Here is a 23870-nt window from a genome sequence, read left to right as displayed (position 1 = left end):
CACTGATATCCTGTATAAAGCTTGACAGCTTCCTCTTGGCCTGAGTGAGAAAAAAATGCTTTATCAACTAACTTGCCATTTGCAGGACATAAAATTAACATTCAAAAGAGAATTCTGCATATCGATAGTTAACGATAGTTATCGATTTAGGCGTAAGCAACTCAACCTTATCCTTATTTAAAGGAGGATTCCTTCTCGATATAAACGCAGTTCGACAAGCTCATCTGCAGGACATAAAACGGACATTCGGAGCAGAACATGCACCAAAAATTAATATTCCTGCATATCGATAGTTATCGATGTTTGTAACTCAGCCTTATGCTTATTTAAGGAAGGATTCCTTCTCGATCTAAATGAAGTTCGACTGCTCAGCTGCAGGACATACAAAGGACATTCAAAGGAGGACATGTATCAAGGTTCTCCATCTAAGTATCCTGCATAACGATAGTTATCGATTTATGTGCAACTGAATTCTCGTTTTAAAAAATCCTGCTCGATAAAAAATAATAAACGACAGATTAACTGAGCTCAACAGCCGCATCAATATATTTTTGCCTTGACATATACCCTTCATTTGTGATTTACAGGGTATATATGCACAGATACATTAACTGATAGGCAGGTCGAAGCTTAAGTTATAGTTTATAGAGTTGTCGCTTATCAGGTTCGGGCAAAAGGCAAGAAATAGACGAATCATTTTGTTTAACTGGAAATGCCGTCTTCCTTTTGTCTCTCTCGCTCTCCCTCTCTCTCTCTCTCTTTTCTTCACAGACCACAATTGCATCAGACGATGGGCCATAAAATGTTGAGAGCATGAGCTAGACTCAACTACCTGCGATTCATGGCCTAATCGTCCTCGCCTCTGCCGCGAAACAATGCGCAAATTATGGCCAGACCGAGACCCGGACACGGACACGGACCCGGAGCCGGACACCTTAGCGGTTGGGACACCGACGGTGTCTGGTGTCGTTTATCCGGCAGAGTCAATTGGTTTCTAATGAGCTCAGCTACCGTATTGACATTGACGGAGCGGCGCGTCTCTATCTCACCTGCTCTTGGCCAATTGCACAAGGTACCAAACACGAGAAATGACTGATTGTGCGATATAATGCACATAATACAGATACGTCTGCTTGCCCAACTGATAAACACGACAACTTAGTCATGTCTCTGTCCAAATATCTTCTGCTGTCGCTATACATTTGGATCCATATCGAAAATCGATCGATTTCGCGTATGTTTGCTCCCAATCTTACAAAGTGCTTAAATGTCAATGCTCATGTTAAAGCTGTTAATGTTAATGTAAAGACTAGACACAGTATGTTAATGATCATGTAAAGACCCGAAATGTTAAGGCTTCTGTTAAAGTTAATGTTAGGAATAAGAACAGCATGTTTATGTTCTCCAAACTCACGCAAACGAGCTGCATAATGTCTCCAAAGGCAAAGTCTGTGTATCTACCCAAATCTATTCATATATATAATCTACTAATAAATCAACTACTATATCGACTACCTTTATATATTTATAGATTAAATACTATATAGTCAAGCTGAGGGCCCCGACCCAATTATTGATTTTATAACTGTAGCTTAACTAAGGGAAAGAAACAAATTGAAAAATAAAGTTTCAGTTACAATTAGCTGCTAGCAAATGCATAACCTTTAAACAGGTTATAATCTATTTATATATAGATGTGTGGACAGATATATATATATGCATATATATATATGTCTTGTATGCATATCAGTTAAATTAGTTTAAGCATTGTTCACGCGAAGCGCAGCACTCGAAACACGCCATTTTAAAGACCCTGCGACATCCACCAATATATGTGTGTGTGTGTGTGCCTCATATATAGCCATACGTAAGACCCAATATTACAATTGGAGGCCCGACTATTGCTTCACTTGTTGAATGTCCCGTTTGATGACGTTTTTTTTATTTTTTGACTTATTTCTTTCTTTTTTTTCCACTATTTTATTAGCTGTTCCGTTTTTACTACACACAAAACTCCCCTGACTAGCCGAACCCGACCCCCGTTCCCCGTACCGCCCTTACAACCTTCTGCCTTGCCGTCAAGTTATTTCGGCGAAATACTGTAAACTGAATCATACTAACGGCATTTGTTTGGCCGGGCTAAATATTACGTTTGTTGTTGCGGGTGGTGCAAAGTTTAAACAAAACCAGAAACCAACAACGGGCATGCCCGACTACAAGATACCCAGTCTACTGTGCTTCTTCTTCCCTTCAGCTCCCACTTTATATGGGATACGCAGACTACAGTAACTTCGGCGTTTATAGTCCGATCTGTGTGCAACATTTAGGGCTTCAATATGATATTATAAATAGGGTATAAACCAAAGTTTAAGGCTCTAATTCTTTTGGAGGTATATGATGATGCATCATATATTCCTCGAGTTATGCCCGAATGAAATCTTGTATGAAAATTTAAATTTATCGTTTTATCGCGAATATTAATCTTTTATAAATTTAAGCATAACAATTTGAATTTATCGATTAATCGAGAATATTAATCTTTAATGCATTTAAGTATGAAAATTGATCGATTTATCGAGAATGTATCTGTTATACATTTAAGTATGAACGCTTGAATTGATCGATTTATCGAGAATATATCTGTTATATGAACACTTAAATTGATCGATTTATCGATAATATATCTGTTATATATTTAAGTATGAACACTTAAATTGATCGATTTATCGAGAATATATGTACATATATCCTCTAAATTTCATTGACTGCCTCTTTTTTCTCAGCTCGTCGTGCTGATCAGGAATATATATGTATGCTTTACTTCCCTCTGGCTGTTGCATACGTTTGCCCAAAACCAATATACCCCATTTTGGCACATATTTAATGGGTTGAGGGCATAAAAAGGCGCGCTCGCATTTTTCAATTGTTTTACGATACTAAACACAATAATTGTTGTTTATCAGCAACAATGACGGGCAAACGTTATGCTACAACTTGTGAGTAGTAAAAGTGTGCGTGTGCGTGTGTGCATGTGTGTGTGTGTGTGTGTGTGTGTGTGTGTGTGCGGCGCCTATTCACCTTGACATGTCAACGCAGCGGGCTTATTAAATCCATTAACACAGCACATAACAATAACAATCACAAATAAGTAGCTAATAGCAAGCACGCAAATTAAAACAATTAATTATATTTGTTATTAAATTGCAAAAACAATAACAATAAACATAAACAATAACAAAAAGCAAATGCAAGAAATGCAAAACGAAAGTGAATTTCTGGCATTGCAATAAGTTCAAAAGCGCAGGCGTGCGTGCGAGCGAGACAAAAGAGCTGAACATCAAATGTACAAACGGTAAATGTTAAAACAATTATGTTAAAGCCTATGTTAGGCCAGTCAAGAGTTGAAATGCGCACGAGAGAGCGAGACAGCGGCAACAGATCGCGTGGGAGTGCAAGATGCACATATGCATATGCATAAGCGTCTGTGTGTGTGAGAGTGGAAGAGAGTGGAAGAGAGAGAGAGAGCGCGCGCTCGTTGGCTGCCATTTGTTTTATGCAAAGTTAAATGCTGACTAAATGCTGGCAATTAAATGTTAATGTCGCGCGCTCCTGTTACTCTTATTTATATTATGTGTGTGTGTGTGTGTGTGTGCACTGTTTACTGTTATTGTTGCCTGCTCATTATCACTTTCGGTCTCATTGAATGCCGCCGCCGCCGCCGCCGCCGTCGCAATTGAAAAGCGAAATGGAAACCGTTTCTCAGCTGTTCGCATAAACAAAAAAAAAAAAAAAAAACCAACCAATAACAACAACAACAAAAATGCAAAAGGCAACAAAGATTGCAATGTGCTGTTGCTGCTGCTGCTGCTGCTTTTAATGTTTATTTAACACGCATTGCCACACGCGCTGTTACCGTTACTATTGTTATTGCTGTTGTTGTTGTTGTTGCTGTTGTGAAGCGCCACTTTGGAGGCGTCGGGCGTCAGCCACAGTGCTGCGTGCGCTGCTTTAAAAGCTGCTGCCGCAACGCATGCCAATTTCTTTGGCATTTCTAGCAGCCATGCACCACGGTGCAAATGCATACACACTGTTTTTCAAGTTCATTATAAATATAACGTAAATATTATTAAATTTTTACAAACAGCAGTTGTTGCTGCTGCTGTTGTTGCTGTTGTTGTTGTTGTTGTTGCACGTGTATTTCGCTCGTCTGTTTTTGCGTGCGTGTGCGTGTGCGTGTGCGTGCGTGTGTGTGTGTGTGTGTGAGCGCGTGGCCCATGCGTGCGCGCTGCATGCGCTTGTGTGTGTCTGCCTGTGTGCGTATGTGTGCGTGTGTGTGTGTGGCCGGCGAAGTGTATTGAACTCTTGCTGCATTTTTTTTGCACAATATCTTTGTGTGCATGCATTCATATACACATACATGCATGCATACCTGTGTCTGCATGAATTTATTACAAATATGCTCGACTTTTCTGCTGGCTGCTGCTTCTTTTGTTTTTGCAATTGTATTTTATTGCCTTTCTTCTTGTTTCTGGCCGCCCTTTTGTGCTTTTTTTTTTTTTTTTTGTCGCCGCCGTTGCTGCAATTTATCGGTCAACATGCAATCGATTGGCAAGTGCGATGCTGTTGCTGCTGATTATCGATAACGCCTTGATGCGTGTATGTGTGCATGTGTGGGCGTATGTGGACACAGGGTTGCCATATTTAATGCCGAACGTACCAAGGCTGTGTTTATGGTCGCAGGGTTGCCATGCCAAAGCTAAGATTAGGGATATTTTTGATCCCACAAATTGGCATATAAGGAATTCAACTGATTTTTGGTTGATAAAACATAAAAAGTATTAAAAGAAATATTTAGTATATATGCTTTTTCATTAAGAACGCCACATTTTGTTGTTATTTCGGATACAAATTAATTATTTCAAGCGGGCATCGCCGTTAATTCATTTGCATTTTTTGGCAGCTGACACTCATCTGGCCGCTGCCTCTGTCTGTGTGTGTGTGTGTGTGTGTGTGTGTAGGAAGGTGTGTGCGTGTGTGGTTGTTGCACACCTTTATGAGGCGGTCAACTGTGACGACAACAACAACAACAACAACAACAACAGCAGCAGCAGCGACAAAGTCAGCTCGAAACGTCTTTTACTTCCGTTTCTGATGAGTTTTTCAAGTTTGAGGTTAAGGTTGAGGGAAGCGCATTCCGTAGGGCGCGGAGGTCAAAGTGCACATTTTATGATCGATCGCAAGAGACGCGCATGTGTGTGCATAATCCAGCAGACCAACCGGAAAATACTTAGATGTATATCAACAAACTGACTGACTGACTGACTGACTGACTGATTGATGATTGATGGCAAGCTGAAACTTCTAAGTACTCAAATGTGGAAATTGGGCGGAAAACTAATGTGATTAACATCTTAAGTTACAACTTTGGCAAAGACAACCCTAAATAAACTAAAAAAGAAGCTGTTTACAATGTTTAAATATAAAAAGAAAAACATTTGGATCGTGCAATGCCGGGCAATATGCACTGTGGAAGCTCTAACAAGGAACAGCGCTTCATTCTTCTGCATCAAACGCACAAAAAAATAAAAAAAATAAAAAAAAAAAAGACAACAAATTTGCAAGTTCTAAAAAAAAACACAACATTTAATACATCCCTTTTTCCTTTTTTTAAGTATTTCTTTTTTTCTGTATTTAAGTATTTCTTTGCTATATTCCAAAAGCAGGAATTCCCCATTAATAGACTGTTTGCTCAAGGGAGTTGCCACTGTACAATATGCGGGGGGGGGGGGGGGGGGGGGAAGAAAAAAGCATAACAGTAAAGTAGCCAATGGCAACAAGATTTCCCATGTTCTCAAATGCACATGTTATACATATTTATGTACATGTGTATAACAGAAGCAAGTATCTGTTATATATACGTATATGCTTAAAAAGGAGATACCCTGTACCAAGTTCTTCATGCAGAGCCACATTTACATAAGACACACACACTCACACACATGCATATGAAAAGCAGAGCACTTCAGCTCCTGGTGGCTGCGCCATACATATGCACATTCATACATAGCTTGCATACACACATACATATGTACGTATGCGTGTGTGCTATATAGCGCGCGCTCGCTCTAGCGCGCACACGCACCCACAGCACACGCAAGCAACATGCGTGCACACACACAAGCACACACACAAACACATACCGAAACCAAGTGTAATCCTATTTGCGTCCAAAAATAAAATGAAACGAAAGAAAAATCCAACAAAGAAGCAGCGCAGCAAAGCTGCTGCTGCCTCTGCCGCTGCTGCTGCTGCTGCTGTTGCTGCTGCCTCCTTTGCGCCAAAGATTTAACGAGCAGCGTACGACGACAGCGACGTCGGCGTCAGCTGAGCTACTCTGCAGTTTTATCTAACCAATACCAATGCCAAGCAAACCCACCAACACAGCAACAGCAGCCGCAGCCGCAGTCGTTCAGCTCTCACACTCAACAAACACACACACACACATACAAACGCATACTCTGAGCAGAGGCAGCCATTGCGTTCTCTCTCACTGCTCGTCGCTCAGATGTCGATGTCGCTGTTAGCCAGCTGCTGCTGCTGCTGCTGCTGCTGCTGCTGCCGACGCTTACGCTGGCTCTGCGCTCTGCGCTGGGCTCTGCTCTGCGCTTTTATAAATACAATTTTATAGATGCGTTCAAATACAATTCAGAAGTCGAACCGAAAAGACGTCTTGAATTTGTTATTTATTTTTTTATACATACATATATATTTTTTTTCTGTTATTGTTGTTGCTGCTGCTTCCTACTCTTCGACTTCTTCAATACGTCTGCATTCTTCTCAGCAGCGCACGAGCAGAGCGACAGACACACACACACACACATAGATAAAGCTGCCACAGCGAGAGGCTCTGCCGAACGCTTGCGCCGCGGCTGCGCTCAGAACTCGTGTGCGCGTCAACGTGAAAGCATCTGCGGCGCGCTGCGACAGCAAAACGGGATACAACGAAACAGCAGACACACAAGAGACAGCCAAATTACAGTTAAAAATTACACACAAAAAAATAAAACACTTGGTGCAAATTTCTTGACTGCCCAAAAGTCAATGAAATTAAATTATTTTATTTTTTTTTTTTTTAATTTAATTAAACCAAAGAAACGTGCTACAAATTAATTATTTTATAATAATAATTGAGTGCAACAACAACAACAAAACAACAAAAACAACAACAACAACGAAATTCAACCAAATTAACAAACAAAAGTGACAACTAGTGAAAAACTTAAACCAAAAAAAAAAAAAAAAACAAAATAATAACAATAATAAATAAATAAATTTATTTATTAAGTTAAATTTAGAAGAAAAAATAAACGGCTTCGAATGCCGCCGCCAAATTGTGCAAAAAACCCAAACAAAACAAAGGTAAAGAATTTCAATACAAATTCAATAAACAATATTTTTTTTTTTTTTCTTGGTAAAAAATTGCAAACAATTTTTTTTTCATGTGTCACAAAAGAATTTGTGCAAGTGTCGTGTGAAAAGCGATTTTCATGGATTACATGCAAATATGAAAATAACAGTAAAATATATATTTCTATATATATATATATATATATCAGAGCCCAGGCTGGATTAAGGGACAAGTTTTTATACTTTACGATACTCTTAAGCTATTGGAAATTGTTGTGTGCGAAATGTGTGAAATGTGATGGGGATATTCTCCGAGTATATATCTATATAGATATATTCCTGATCAGTGCTAAGTTGAGCTAGCCAGATCCGTCTTTCCGCTCTGTCTGCCCATTTAAACGCCTTAATCTCGAAAACTACAAAGTCTAGAGCCTCAAATTCGAAATATTACTCTAATTTTTCTTCAATATCTTCTGGCATTTTCACATCTTTTAAAAGTATATTTTGAGAACTGAGTTCCGAAAGCTAGAAACCTAACTCTACATCGTATGCCTAACCCATTGCCCCCCCGTTTAAGTAGCAAGAATCTTGGTCTTTGGTTTGGTTACATTTCCATTTGCCACATTAAAAAATCCAAAATTTCATTAAGATCGGACTCTAAGGACCGAAGTTACGAGAGTTGAGAACGCAGCCAGCTTGAAGCGCACTCTAGGGTAACTCATAGTCGCAAGCATTCGACCCTGTCTCTTGATTGTGTGATTTTCCGAGCCTCTAATCGAATTGACCCTCGGCCGGGTTCAAGGTTCAAGCGCCCGACCGAATTATAAATTTGGAATCCCTTTTGAGCTCTGAACCCGACCGAAAACAAAAAAGGGTTGCGCCCCTTGTTAACCGCCTTTTCGGACAAAACTAATGAAGACAATTTGTTAAATGTTCCAACTGACGAGTTTTTTCAGCAAATAGATCAAGTTTAAGCTTTGAAGGTTCAAGATCCCTTTTAAATTTGATCCATTTCGTCAAAGAACAAGCAAGTTATTTATTTAAATGCTTAAAACTCAGCTTGATTTAAGTTTCGTTGCGATTCGCAAACAAAATATGCAACACAAATCTATTTGAAAATACTTTAAAAAACGCATTTTGCAGATCTTTTTAGATATTTTATTACTTTTTAACTTAAAACAGTTTTGAGCTGCTTTTCGTTGAAGAAAATCAAACTCAAATTGACTTAATTTGATTCAAAAAAAACTCTAGAAATTGCATTTCTTTTCTATGAAACAGTTTCTGTTCTAACCAAACAAAGTTTTTAGCCTGAGAGATTATCAAAAAATACTTGTAAATAACTTTAAATCCACGATGGTTTTTATTGCGGCCAGTTAGAAAAGGTTTATTCGATTCGATTTCAATATGAAAATCAGAAATCTTAAGAAAATAAAGTTTCTGAAAACTAAAAATCTTACATTTTGTCACAAATGACAACAGCAATAATTATTTAATTTGAATTTTGTCAAAATCTTAAAATTCAGTTTGAAATGAAATTGAAAGAAAACAAAGTTTTTCGCTGAGTGTAGCCAAAGGCAAATTATGGAGAGGATTTCGCAATGTCATAGCCTGAGGGAGCTTCAGGGCGAGAGGGGGAATCGGTCAGGGGGCGTGTCTTTATCTCAATGATTTAACATGCGGCTGAGTCACCATTCGAAAATTGAAATCGACCAACCAAAATCGAAGAGCCAAACGCAAAGCCAAAGCCAAAACAACAAAAACAAAAACAAAAACCAAAACGTTATCGCTGAAAAGTTTTCTTTTAAATTTGTCAACATGTTGTTGCTGTTGCTGTTGCTGCTTAGGATTTCCAATTGGCGACGAGCGCAGCAGCAGCAGCAACAACAACAACAACAACAACAACAGCAGCCATAGATAACGGTAAATGTTAATGAGAAATGTGCGCGCAGCGAATGGAAATGCAACAAATACAAAGCGCAAAGCGCACGAACCGATAACAAATCGATACGTAGTGAGCGAGCGAGAGAGAGAGAGAGAGAGAGCGCGAGTATTAGAGATGAGCAGCAGCTGATTGTAGAGTGTTGGGGGTAGGGGAAGGGGGGGGGGGGCTGTCTTGCTCGCGCACGCACTTGCTCTGATTGGAATTTGTTGCTGTCGAAATGCATCCGTTTGCAGTTCCCAGTTAGAAATGTGCAACTGTTTTGCGAACGTCTCGTTTAACAGAACCCAACGCGTTCGATCAGCTGGTTGGCAGCGAAAGCAGTTCGTGCATTTTCAGCTGAAACGGAGATACGAGATTTGCGCTGGGATTTCCAATGAAATGCGCGTAATCCAATCAGCGCAGGCAATTGGAAATGTTGCCGTATTCAAGGAATTGTTTTTCAGTTCACATTCTCCTTCTTGGCTTTCAGTGCAAAAATGCATTCTGCGATCTGGCAACGCCAAATTCAAATGTATTCCTGTAAATTACACTGCAACAAATGCGTTGCGAGCTTCATATTGTTATTTCTTAAAATTACCAATTGGAGTGCGTTCGTGCACTTGACGTTGATCGTTATATAAAATGTTAATTGTAATCCTCATGTTAACTTATCTTGTTCACTTGCATGGCTATAGGAGTGCAGGTTTCTCAGATTAACGCTTACTGTTTTCTCCGTCTCCTGTGAGTCTGAGTCTTATTGCTCAACGTTGTGTTATCCTCATGTTAAAGCTAATGTTAACATTATATGCCGTCTCTTCTAAACGTTTAGGGTAATTCTCAAGCTAAGCCTCATGTTAATGATAATGGTAACTTCTGAACAACAGACTGGGTATATAAGGATGTGCATCCTAATGTTAAACCTCCTGTTAATGCTAATGCCAACTCGAACTTGGCCATTTAAGCACGTTCATATGTTGCAGTGTTTACGTTAGCCTCATGTTAATTCTAATGTCAATTCCTATTGTTGCAGCTAACCACAGCAGACAAGCAGCAGCCGTTTACGATCTCAATTAGCCAACTTTTACAACGACAGCAGCAGCAAAAATGCTGGCCGCACAGCAACAGCAGCAGCCACAACAGCAACACACAGCGGCAACAGCAGCGGGAGGCACACAAGTAGGGCTCGAGGATGCGGGCTTGGAGCGGGCGCGCCGCGATTCGAGCACGTCGGAGTCCTCGCTGGAGCACCTCGACTTGAGCCGCACGCCAAAGAAGCTGAGCAGCAGCAGCGGCGCGCCGCAGCCGACGTCGACGCCGCACGAGGCGACGTCGCGCAAGCGCAAACTGCGCCAGCTGCAGCAGCAGCCGCAACAGTTGCTCTCCGACGAGGATGAGGAGCAGCTGCAGCTGCAGCAGCAGCAACAGCAGCAGCAGCAGCTGCTGGAGCAGTCCGCGCAGCGACTGCGGCACAAGCAGCGACGCAGCGGAAATGCAGTCGCTGCCGCAGCCGCTGCCAGCGCCAGCATCGTCGTCGACTACAGCGCCGGCGGCGATGCCAGTTCGCTGCGCAAAAAGTTTCGCCTGAACCGCAGCAGCGCGAGCAGCATCAATGGCAACAACGGGGAGCTCTCCGAGTCTGGCTTTGTGGATGGGAGCGCGCACAGCGGCTATTTGCTCAGCGCCAGCAGCGCGGCGCAGTCAGCGTCAGCGTCGGCAGCGCAGCAGCAACAGCAGCAGCAATTGGCCTCAAGCAGCAGCTCTGGCGGCAGCTCGCCCCAAGGCCTGTGCCACTCGAGCGCCGAGTCCGGCATTGGCGCCGGCGACGAGCACATGAAATATGTTTGCCCCATCTGCGAGGTCGTCTCGGCCACGCCCCACGAGTTCACCAATCACATACGTTGCCACAACTACGCCAACGGCGATACCGAGAACTTCACCTGCCGCATCTGCTCCAAGGTAAGCTTTAGTACAGGGTATAAGATTATCGACTACTGTCGAGATAGCTTGGAAAATAAACGACAATTACAATTACAGGGTATAGAAAAGATAAACTTGAAGGGTATGAAGTAGTCGACTACTGTCGAGATAATAAAGGGTATTTAAATGGTCGACTACTGTTAAATCAAAACAAGATAAACTCTGGATAGCCAGTTACAGGGTAGTACAACGCGCGACTATTGTCTAAAGCGACGAAAAGTAAAACATGAGTTTCAAAGTGCCCATTTACAGGGTATTCCCATAGTCGATCAACCGATCAAATTAGAAATCCAAAAGAAAAAGATGCTTTTTGAACGCAATTACAGGGTAAAAAGTCAAAAGTTATCTAACTGAACCATAAATGTTTTGCTTAACCAATTATAGGGTATTGCATAGTCGACTACCGTTGAACTAGTGGGATTTTTTGGACGAATGAGGTTGCTCTTGAGCGCGGAGGTTGTTGACCTCTAGTTTAAATCCGCTTTTTTTCGATAGTTTCTATTTGCATAAAATCGATAAAAATCGATAAAAATCGATTTTGAGAATTGATTATTTCCAGATAACTCGAGGATTATAAGAGCTATATGCACCCAACTTGGTAGGCAGGATCTAGGATAGCATATGCAGACTGGGAATATACCATAATGTAGATAATATTCCCCATTTGATAAGAAAATGGAAAAATAGGTAATTTTAAGAGGCACACTTCTGGGCCTTGGTATATACACACTTTTACACTCTCTGTTTAAGCTCTGAAAGTTTTAGAGAAATTGGATGATACAATCCCGAGTTACTTGAGGTCTCGATCTCAAAATGGAGCGAATGCGCCGAGTTTTGACAGGAAATTGAAATGATTTGATCACGCGAACTCTTGATAGTTTTTGATTGCCGACTAACTTGTGCTTCTTCCATCCATTTCTCACTTGGCAACGCGCCCCACCTTTTTAGGTGCTATCATCCGCCTCCTCGCTGGACAGACACGTGCTGGTGCACACGGGCGAGCGTCCGTTCAACTGTCGCTATTGCCATCTGACATTCACGACGAACGGCAACATGCACCGGCACATGCGCACCCACAAGCAGCACCAGACGACGCAGCAGCAGCAGCCGACGCAGCAGCAGCAGCAACAGACACAGCAGCAACATGCACCGCAGCAACATGCACAGCAGCAACATGCACAGCAGCAGCAGCGACGGCAGCAACATGCGGGCGCGGCAGCTGGGCGCGCTGAAAGCTACGAGAGCGATGCCAGCTGCTCGACGGATGTGTCCAGCAGCAGCAGTGCCAGCAGCAGCAACAACAGCAACAATAACAACAACAACAACAACAACAACAGCGAGCAAACGAACAAGAACAACAGCAACAGCAACGGTGAGCATAAGCAGCAGCAGCAGCAACTGTTGCTGGCGTGCAAGCAGCGAAGGCCGAAGACGAACATCAACAACAACAACATTCTCAGCGACGAGGAGCAGCCAAAGCAGCCCAAGTCGGAGCCCGAGCCGGAGCTCGAACCGGAGCCAGAGCTGGACTCGGATGCGGATGCGGATGCGGAGAGCGTGGATGTGGCACAAATGATCACGAGCACGCCGGATGTGGCCACATTGTTGGCCACCGGCGGCGGCGGCGGCAGCACGCCCAGTCCCTCGCCGGGACTGCAGAGCTGTCCGGCATGTAATACGGGCGAATTTGAGACATTGCCGGCGCTGTGCGCGCATCTGGATGCAGCGCATCCGGACATACCAGCCAAGTGTCGCGAATGTGAGGTGATCTTTGCCAGCCATCGGCAGCTGCAGGCGCACAGCTGTCGCGGCCAGCTGCAGCTGCCGCCGCTGCTCGGCGCCAGCAGCTCCCCGCTGCACAAGCTGGAGGAGCACGAGCACGACCAGGAGCAGCACGAGCAGCAGCAGTATGCGGATGAGGAGGAGGAGGAGGAGGAGCAATTGGCCAGCAGCGAACGGGACGAGTTCTTTCAGCAGCTCTATCTGAAAGGCAAGGCCGGCGGCCTGCCGTCGCCCATCAAGCGGGAGCCATCGGAGCAGCGTCAGGATCTGGCCGATATACAAAGCATACTGCACATGACCAGCTCCAGCTGTACGTCAAGTTTCCTGCGCAACTTCGAGCAGTCCGTAAACACGCCCTGCTCCAGCCAGTACAGTCTGGATGGGCGCGACGGCGAGGAGGAGGCCCAAGATGCGTTCACCAGCGAATTTCGGCGCATGAAACTGCGCGGCGAATTCCCCTGCAAACTGTGCAGCGCCGTCTTTCCCAATCTGCGCGCCCTCAAGGGCCACAATCGTGTCCATCTGGCCGCTGTCGGCGCCGCCGGACCCTTTCGCTGCAACATGTGCCCATATGCCGTTTGCGACAAGGCGGCGCTGGTGCGGCACATGCGCACCCACAACGGAGATCGGCCGTACGAGTGTGCCGTGTGCAATTATGCATTCACCACGAAGGCCAACTGTGAGCGGCATCTGCGCAATCGACATGGCAAGACGAGCCGCGAGGAGGTCAAGCGCGCCATTGTCTATCATCCGGCGGAGGATGCCAGCTGCGAGGAGAATAACAAACGGGCCGCGGGCCAGGACACGGATCTGGCCGAGCTTAGCTATCGCTCGCTCAGCCCGCCACCGCCGCTTCCGCTTCCTTTGCCGCCGCCGGCGACAGAGTCGCAGCTGAAGCACATGTTGCTCGCCGAGCCGTGCACCAAACCGCCGTTGCCGACGCCGGCGACGCCGCTCAAGATACAGGTGAAGAGCTTGGATCAGCTGGTGGAGAAACCGCCAGCGCCGCCGGCCATGGATCTCAGCATGGATGTGCTGGATCTGAGCAAGAAGCCCACACAGCAGCTGGAGCGCCAGCGCGAACGGGAACGCGAACGCGAACAGGAGCACGAGCTGCTCCAGCTACAGCAGCAACAGGTGCAACAGGTGCAACAGCTGCAACAGGTGCAACAGCAGCAGCAGCAGCAGCTGTTTGGTGGCGATGCGACCACGCAATATATGCAGCAATTGCTGCGCAATCTCATGTTCCAGCAGACGCCGGGCTTCTCATTCTTCAGCTATATGGCGCCTCCGCCGCCGGCAACGGCAACAACAGCAACAGATAAATCGCAAGCGAATGCAGCTGCGACGCCGGCAACAGTTGCTGCCATGCCCGTGCCCATGCCCATGGCCGTGCCAGTGCCCGTGCCAGCGGGCGGACCCGTCAAGATGGTCATCAAGAACGGCGTCCTGATGCCCAAGCAGAAGCAGCGTCGCTATCGCACCGAGCGTCCCTTCGCCTGCGAGCACTGCTCCGCCCGTTTCACGCTGCGCTCCAACATGGAGCGACATGTTAAGCAGCAGCATCCCCAGTACTATGCACAGCGCCAGCGCAGCGGACACCATGTGATGCGCGGACGCGCGGCCAGCTCAAATGCGGCGGCGGCGGCGGCAGCGGCAGCGGCGGCAGCAGCAGCAGCAGCTGCCATGTCGAATCTGGCGCAGCAGCAGCAGCAGCAGCAACAGCAGCATGCGCATCCGCCCATCTCGGAGCAGGTGAAGTATGCGATATTGGCGCAACAGCTGAAGGCGCGCAAGGATACGGATCTGTTGCAGCAGGCGCTGGCGCATGGCTCAAGCAGCGCGCTGCTCCACTTCAACTACAACAACAACAACAACAACAAGCAGGAGCAGCAGCAGCAGCAGCCACATCCCGGCAACAACCAGAACGGAGCTGCTGCGGACGACGATGAGCCGCCCAAGCTGATCATAGACGAGGACGATGAGGTTGAGGAGGAGGAGTTTGACGATACGGATGAAGAGCCGGAGGAGGAGCTCGAAATGGAGGAGGATGACGAGGAGCAGGCGGAACAGCTCGTGGAGCCCGCGACGGCGGCAACGCCCACATTGCAACGCCCCGGCACACCAATTGAGGCAGCCAAAAAGGTAGCGGAGAGCATACTGGAGCAGGTGATCAAGGCGCAGGCCAAGCCCGATCCCGATCCCGAATCTGATGCTGTGGCCATGCCAACGCCCACAACTGCAGCAGCAGCAGCAGCAGCAGCAGCAGCAGCAGTAGCAGCCACGCCCACGCCCACTACGATGAAAACAATGATAGCCCAAGCAGAATCGGTGGCCAAATCCTTGAAAGATGTGGCCAGTTCGCCGTTCAAGGACGAATCTCAGGATCTGGTGCCGGTGGCCAAGCTGGTGGACAACGCGACCAGCAATCAGGTCTCCTTCAACAGCTATTTCCGGCCAAGCGACGTGGCCAATCATATGGAACAGAGCGACGAGGAGGGCCTAGTCGCCTCCGGCAGCGCCAGCGAGAGCAACAATTCCGGCACCGAGGACGTGACCAGCAGCAGCTGCAACGAACCGAAAAAGAAGTCCGCCTACAGTCTGGCACCGAATCGTGTCAGCTGCCCGTATTGCCAGCGCATGTTCCCGTGGAGCAGCTCGCTCCGGCGCCACATTCTCACCCATACGGGCCAAAAGCCCTTCAAGTGCTCCCATTGCCCGCTGCTGTTCACCACGAAGAGCAACTGCGATCGGCATCTGTTGCGCAAGCACGGCAATGTCGAGTCCGCAATGAGCGTCTATGTGCCCACCGAGGATGTCAGCGAACCGATACCCGTGCCCAAGTCCGTTGAAGAGATCGCCTTGGAGGAGCAGCGACGCCGCAAGGCAGCCGAGGCGGAGCGCGAAAGGGAGCGCGAAAGGGAACGGGAACGTGAACGCGAGCGGGAACGCGAAAGAGAGCGTGAAAGGGAACGGGAGCAGCAGCAGCAGCTCATCCAGCAGCTGACGGCCGCGGCACAGCTGCGCCAGCAACTGGCCGCCGCTGCCGCCGTTGCCGCAGCTGGAGCCGGAGCTGGAAATAGTCCAACTGGAGGGGAGGGTAACGGCAGTGAGCTGCCGTACAAATGTCATCTATGCGAGTTCTCGTTCGGCGAGCGGCTGCAGTGCCTCGAGCACATCAAGCAGCTGCATGGCCAGGAGTTTGCCCTGCTGTTGGCCAAGGGCGCCATCGAAACGGAGGCGCTCCACGACCAACAGCTGCCCAATCCTCAGCAACAGCAGCCCCTGGCAACAGCTGGCTCCGAGGATGAATCGCTGGCGCCGGCGGGTCGCGGCAATGGCAAATATCCGGACTACAGCAATCGGAAGGTGATCTGTGCGTTCTGTGTGCGTCGCTTCTGGTCCACGGAGGATTTGCGGCGACATATGCGCACACATTCCGGCGAAAGGCCGTTCCAGTGCGAGATCTGTTTGCGCAAGTTCACGCTGAAGCACAGCATGCTGCGCCACATGAAGAAGCACAGCGGACGCAGTCACAATGGCGAGCAGGGCGCCTCCGACTGTTCCGATGACGAGCAGATGGCCACGCCACCCGGCACGCCCACTCCAACGCCCCAATCCATGGCCATGCCCAGTAATAATAACAACAACAACAACAACAACAGTTGCCAGAACAACAACAACAAGCAGAGCCTGCGCCTGGACAAGACGCCCGACTGGCGCCTCCAGAAGGATAAAATGGGTGATGCCACGCCCTCAGCTGGAGGAGCAGCAGCCGCCGCCGCCGCCGCCTTTGGCATGGCCAGCGGCGATCTAATTGGCAATCTGCTGGGCATCAGCGACCAGGGCATACTCAACAAGCTGCTCTCCTCCGCGGACGAGGCGGCCAAGCTGCTGGGCGTGGAAAAGTAAGCGAAGCGTAAGTCACAAAATCAGCAGCTAGTCAAAAATAACAAAAGAAAAGAAATAAGCACATTTAACGTTGCCAGATTACGTAAAGTTACCGGTTCAACGCAGCTGACTCAACTCAGTAGCTCGTAGTTCTTAGTCAAAGTTTGCAACACATGAAATTTGGCCTTACGCAAGCATGTGAAAAAATCATATACAGCACCCAGCAGGAAGTAAACAGCTGGCGTTTCTTCTTCTTGCTCTTCTCCCTCTCTCTTTTCTCTCTCTTCTCTCGCTCTCTCTATTATCTTCGCTCTTCTTCTTCTCCTTTTTGAACTGTCAGCGAACTGTTGTTCCACACATACCAAAGCCTTCATGTTTTTTTTTTTTTTTTTTTTGAGATAATTTTAAACTCATTTTATATTTAGAAAAGTAGCACGTGTTTTTTTTTGTAGTGTAAGCGCTTTTGTGTAGCGGTACAACCGAACATTCTACAACACTGCATAGGCAGTGCAAACATTTTCAGAACTAAACAGGACAAAAAGCAAACGTTTTGCAACACTGCAAGCGCAGTTAACAGTTTGCAAAACGAAAGCAAACGTTTTGCAACACTGCAAGTTGCTGTTAACAGTTTTGGGCGGCGAAATGAAACATTTTGAGAACGAAAAACATGTCAACAACAAATTAATCAAAAACAACGCAGAAATAAGTAACCCTCTTTTTTCCAACACTCGCCCCCCCCCCCCCCCCCCCCCCTCCCATACCTTACGCGACCCACTATTTTTTACGTAATATTAGTATTAAAATTTAGGTCTACAACGAACACAAATAATGCTTAAAGAAAGACTTAAATTAAAACTAAAAAAAGATTTAAATTAATAATAATAATAATTATAATAAATGTGTACAAGTAAATTTGCCTTCGTAGTGCTCTTCTTTTTTTTTTATATATATATATAAAGATATACAGATATATATATAATATAATCGGATGTTTAAGTGGAGAAAACTAGTTATTGTACATTGAATGAGGCCTTGAACCGCAGCGTGGCTTAATAAAAAACAAACAAAACAAAAAACAAATGCAATCAAATGCATACCATATTAACTATATAGAACTCTAGTCTTAAGAGCTTCTTTTTTTTTATATATATATAAACACCCATAAATATATTATCCATATATCATACTATATACATAACTATATAATTATAAAAAAAAAAACTATAAAAAAAAACTCACTGGAAAAGCGAAATATTTTGCTGTAGCTTAAAGAGATTTTCAAAAAAAAAAAAAAAAAAAAAACTAATTTTAAACTCTTATATGCATTAAATAACATATATTTATATATATATATATACATCGATTTATATATATATATATATATATTATCCTATATGTAGAGCAAATCATATTTAATAGTAGTCGAACATTTTACAGCAATAACCAAAGCATTTCACCACAAAAATGACGAGTTTTCTAAATAATTAACTTGAGAAGCGAAAAGCGAAAGAGAAACAAACAAAATTATTGAACAAATTAAATTATATACTTAGCGTTTATGTACTTAATAATATTAATTAATTATTTACGATAACAATTGATATGACAATGAAAATCAAATAAATACGTTGCGATCAAAAATAAACAACAAAAACATCTTTCACTTACCCCAAAAAAAATCAACAGCATTCCCTGAAACGAGTGAAATGAAGCAGCAATGTTTTATAATTAGAGATGTTTGCTTTATGCATGGGAAAAGCATTCCAGACCAATTACGACAAGTCCAAGGCGTATGAAAATGTCAGGTATGCCATAACTGAAATTGTCCTCATGTGCATATTAGTATTAGTATACGATATACTAGCGGCAAATTTCAACCTATATCTATACATGATATTTGAGGCTAACATTCCTACATCAATTCGGACCCAGCAAGACCTTGTCAGATTTAAATGCCAATTTAATCTCGAGGGAAAACCATGAGAAAAATCAAAAACCTTATGAAAATCGGACGAGATTTGACCGAGTTATGGAAGTGGGAAATTTTGACCTATGCCTATATGGGATATAGGAGGGCAACATTTTGACATGAATTCGGACACAGAAAAATGTTGTCAGATTTAAATGCCAATTTAATCTAGAGGGAAAACCATGAGAAAAATCCAAAGCCTTATCAAAATCTGATAAGATTTGACCGAGTTATGGAAGTGGGAAATTTTTACCTATGTCCATATGGGATATTTGAGGGCAACATTTTGACATGAATTTGGACCCAGAAAAATGTTGTCAGATTTAAATGCCAATTTGTTCTAGAGGCAAAACCATGAGAAAAATCCAAAACCTTATCAAAATCGGATAAGATTTGACCGAGTTATGGAAGTGGGAAATTTTGACCTATGTCAATATGGGATATAGGAGGGCAACATTTTGACATGAATTTGGATCCAGAAAAATGTTGTCAGATTTAAATGCCAGTTTGTTCTAGAGGCAAAACCATGACAAAAATCAAAAACCTTATGAAAATCGGATGAGATTTGACCGAGTTATGGAAGTGGGATATTTTGACCTATGCCTATATGGGATATTTGAGAGCAACATTTTGACATGATTTTAGACCCAGAAAAATGTTGTCAGATTTAAATGCCAATTTAATCTAGAGGGAAAACCATGAGAAAAATCCAAAACCTTATCAAAATCGGATGAAATTTGAAAGAGCTATGGAAGTGGGAAATTTTCACCTATGTCAATATGGGATATAGGAGGGCAACATTTTGACTTGGATTTGGACCCAGAAAAATGTTGTCAGATTTATATGCCAGTTTGTTCTTGAGGGAAAACCATGAGAAAAATCCAAAACCTTATGAAAATCGGATGAGATTTGACCGAGTTATGGAAGTGGGATATTTTGAGCTATGTCTATATGGGATATTTGAGGGCAACATTTTGACATGAATTTGGACCCGGCAAAATGTTGTCAGATTAAAGCGCCAAATTGTTCTAGAGGCAAAACCATGAGAAAAATCCAAAACCTTATGAAAATCGGATGAGATTTGACCGAGTTATGGAAGTGGGATATTTTGAGCTATGTCTATATGGGATATTTGAGGGCAACATTTTGACATGAATTTGGACCCAGAAAAATGTTGTCAGATTTAAATGCCAGTTTGTTCTAGAGGCAAAACCATGAGAAAAAACAAAAACCTTATGAAAATCGTATGAGATTTGACCGAGTTATGGAAGTGGGAACTTTTTACCTATGTCTACATGGGATATAGGAGGGCAACATTTTGACATGAATTTGGACCCAGAAAAATGTTGTCAGATTTAAATGCCAATTATTTCTATGAATTTGGACCCAGAAAAATGTTGTCAGATTTAAATGCCAATTTAATCTAGAGGGAAAACCATGAGAAAAATCCAAAGCCTTATCAAAATCGGATGAGATTTGACAGAGTTATGGAAGTGGGAACTTTTTACCTATGTCCATATGGGATATTTGAGGGCAACATTTTCACATGAATTTGGACCCAGAAAAATGTTGTCAGATTTAAATGCCAATTTAATCTAGAGGGAAAACCATGAGAAAAATCCAAAGCCTTATCAAAATCGGATGAGATTTTACCGAGTTATGGAAGTGGGAAATTTTTACCTATGTCCATATGAGATATTTGAGGGCAACATTTTGACATGAATTTGGACCCAGAAAAATGTTGTCAGATTTAAATGCCAATTTTTTCTAGAGGCAAAACCATGAGAAAAATCCAAAACCTTATCAAAATCGGATGAGATTTGACCGAGTTATGGAAGTGGGAACTTTTTACCTATGTCTATATGGGATATTTGAGAGCAACATTTTGACATGATTTTGGACCCAGAAAAAATGTTGTCAGATTTAAATGCCAATTTAATCTAGAGGGAAAAATGTTGGGAAATTTCTAGTGTGCCTAAGATGCACATAAAGAAAACACACGTAGTGGTTCGGTTAAATGTTTAATGGAAACTTCCAAAGCATGAGTACAAAAATCTGAACAAGTACTCAATTACAGAATGAGTACTATGCTGATACAATGTTGCCAGATTATAAAGAAGCTTAACAGCTTATTGTCACTATTTTAACACTTCTTCTTAAGCTAATTATAATCAGTTGCAAAATAACAAATTTAATTCAATCCAAGTGTTTTTACAAAGCCTACGTGCTTTTGCTTACTTAAACATTTTGTTAGTATATCTGCAACATTATTATTTGTAGGTACGTATTCTAATGCAATATCATTACATTGTACCTTTTCACGTATAAAATGATACCTTATGTCTATGTGCTTAGTGCGCTTATGATGGACTGGATTTTGCGCAATATGTTGCGCGCTTAGGTTGTCGCCACATATAGTCAACGGCTCTGTATCCTTTGACCATCCCATCTCACTAAGTAGCCTGCGTAGATAAACTGCTTCTTTGGCAGCCATGGACAAAGAAATATATTCTGCTTCAGTGCTGCTCAATGCGACAACGCTTTGCTTTGATGAAGTCCAAGAGAACGCACTGCCTGCCAGGAAAAATGCGTAGCCACTATAGGATCTCCTGTCCAGCCGATCGTTGCCCCAATCTGCATCTGCATAGCCTTTTAGTGGTTTGCCATTTTTACGGTATACTAATTTCATATTCTTTGTACCCGCAAGATATCTTAGAATGTGCTTTGCTGCAGACTGGTGTTCTCCATGAGGATTAGCATTTCTTTGTGATAATTTGTTTACAGCATGCAAAATGTCTGGTCGGCTCAAAACTGCTAAGTATATAAGCGAACCAATTAATGACTGATATTGCGTTATATTTACCTTTACACAAGTATCGTCGTTGCAGTCCACTTGAAAACCTGGGTCAAGAGGTGTGCTTACTGGACGGCAATTGCTCATGCCATACTTGTCCAATAGGCCTTGAATGTGCGTCTTCTGGCACAGCGAAACGGAACCTCGATCGCCGTCGCGTTGGATTTCCATGCCTAGGAAATAGCTAATGGGGCCTCCATCGTGCATTTTAAAATTTGATGCAATCTTCTTCTTAATCACGGCTATGTCTTCTTCGCTGGGACACACTATGATTAAATCGTCGACGTAGACAGCGATGTAGCTGAATTGTTGTTGCTTTTGCTTGACGTATAAGCATGCTTCGTTTTTGCATCTTTTAAAATCCATGCCTCTCAATACCTCATCGAGCGTATTGTTCCAAACTCGTCCGGATTGTTTAAGCCCGTAAAGTGCCTTTTCTAGTTTGAGGACTTTATTTGGATGCTGCTTGTCAATAAAATTCGGCGGCTGTTTCATGTACACAGTTTCATTAAGCTTACTATTTAAGTATGCGTTTGAAATGTCGACTTGATGCATATACAGCTCTTTTTCGGCAGCTATTGCGAATAACATGCGAATGGTTTCATATCGAATTACGGGAGAAAACGTTTCCCAGTAATTGACACCAAATTGTTGACCACAACCTTGTGCAACTAGTCGAGACTTAAATTTTTCAATATTACCATCTTTATCTCTCTTGATTCGGTAAACCCATTTTGAACCAATGGCCTTTTGTCCAGGAGGTAGCTCACACACTGACCATGTCTCATTTGCTTGTAAAGCGTCGTACTCTATTTGCATAGACTTTTCCCAATCCTGCGCATTTTGGCCATGTAATGCTTCTGCAACTGACTGCGGAGTTTCAATGTCTTCAATCTGATTAAGACTATTGAACAATTGGTACTGCTTTCTGGGCCTGCCTGGCTGACCTGTACGTATAATTTTTGGCCTGCCACGCCCATGTTTTACTACAGCTTCAACTTGTGGCAGCGCTACTTGGTCATTGTCGTCATCGTTGCCATCTTCTCCTGGATCGCTTGCGCTCACAAAATCCTCCTCTTCTTCTTCATTTGAGTCACTGTTGTACTCTTGCACCTCGGCAGGTTGCTCTGGGTGGTTTTTTGCAACCTCATGATTTGACTCAAACGGGATAATGTACGTCGTGAAGGTGTTTCTGTCTGAAATACTGCATGCATCAGTTGTTGCTATGTCAAACTCACCTTCAATGAATTTGACATCCCTTCTTTCAATAACTGTTCGCTTCTCGCGATCATATAGGCGATATGCCTTTGCTGTAAAGGAGTAACCAACAAAAATGTACTCCTTGCCCTTTGCTTGGAACTTGCTTTTTCTGACTTTGTCGAGTGCAAATGCCCGCGAGCCAAATACTCTCAAGTGCTGTACTGATGGCTTGCGATCCTTCCATACCTCAAATGGTGTGCTTCCATCTAATGCTTTTGTGGGACATCTGTTGCGCAAATAAACTGCTGTTGCAACAGCCTCTGCCCACAAAAATTCTTCAAGCTTTGAATGAATTAGAAGACTTTTTGCCATTTCAACGATGGTCCGATTAGCACGTTCGGCCACACCATTTTGCTGCGGAGTGTAAGGAACTGTTAATTGCCTCTTTATACCGCACTCGATCAAAAATTCAGTGAATTGCTTATTCACATACTCTGTTCCATTGTCGCTGCGCACAGCCTTTATTTTATTTCCTGTTTGGCATTCTACAAAAGTTTTAAACATTTTAAACTTTTCAAAAACTTGGCTTTTTGAGTGCATAAGGTAAACAAATATCTTGCGTGAGTAGTCATCAATAAAAGTTACGAAATATCGATTGCCTGCAAGCGACTTAACATTCATCGGACCACATACGTCTGTATGTACTAAGTCCAGTACTTGCTTTGAGACACGATTCGCTTTCTGTGGGAATGGCAATGCACAAATTTTTGCTTTATTACATGTATCGCAATTTATTTCTAATTGTACATTTTCAACTTTCATACCACGCACCAGTTGCTTATCATTAAGCAATTTCAAATCCTTAAAAT

At 43.7% G+C, this 23870-nt stretch overlaps 1 protein-coding gene and 1 long non-coding RNA gene across 2 annotated transcripts in view; one reads left to right on the top strand and one right to left on the bottom strand.

The window, feature by feature from the left end:
• Nucleotides 1-18775, bottom strand: part of LOC138911777 (uncharacterized) — an 84323-nt gene extending 65548 nt beyond the window's left edge. The window contains exon 1 of the long non-coding RNA XR_011417417.1: nt 18647-18775. This is a non-coding gene — a long non-coding RNA (uncharacterized lncRNA). The remainder of the gene's footprint in view (nt 1-18646) is intronic.
• Nucleotides 6718-17373, top strand: LOC6634396 (ras-responsive element-binding protein 1). Its single transcript, XM_032440384.2, is given in 5 exon segments — nt 6718-7419; nt 10359-11284; nt 12254-14144; nt 14147-14250; nt 14252-17373. Coding segments are annotated over 4 exon segments (5595 nt in total). The 5' UTR covers nt 6718-7419; nt 10359-10432; the 3' UTR covers nt 17000-17373.
• Nucleotides 18776-23870: the final 5095 nt, after the last annotated feature.

The sequence above is a fragment of the Drosophila virilis genome, chromosome X (assembly GCF_030788295.1).
Source record: "Drosophila virilis strain 15010-1051.87 chromosome X, Dvir_AGI_RSII-ME, whole genome shotgun sequence".
In the NCBI taxonomy this organism is placed as follows: domain Eukaryota; kingdom Metazoa; phylum Arthropoda; class Insecta; order Diptera; family Drosophilidae; genus Drosophila; species Drosophila virilis.
This window is presented reverse-complemented; position numbering and strand designations above follow the sequence as displayed.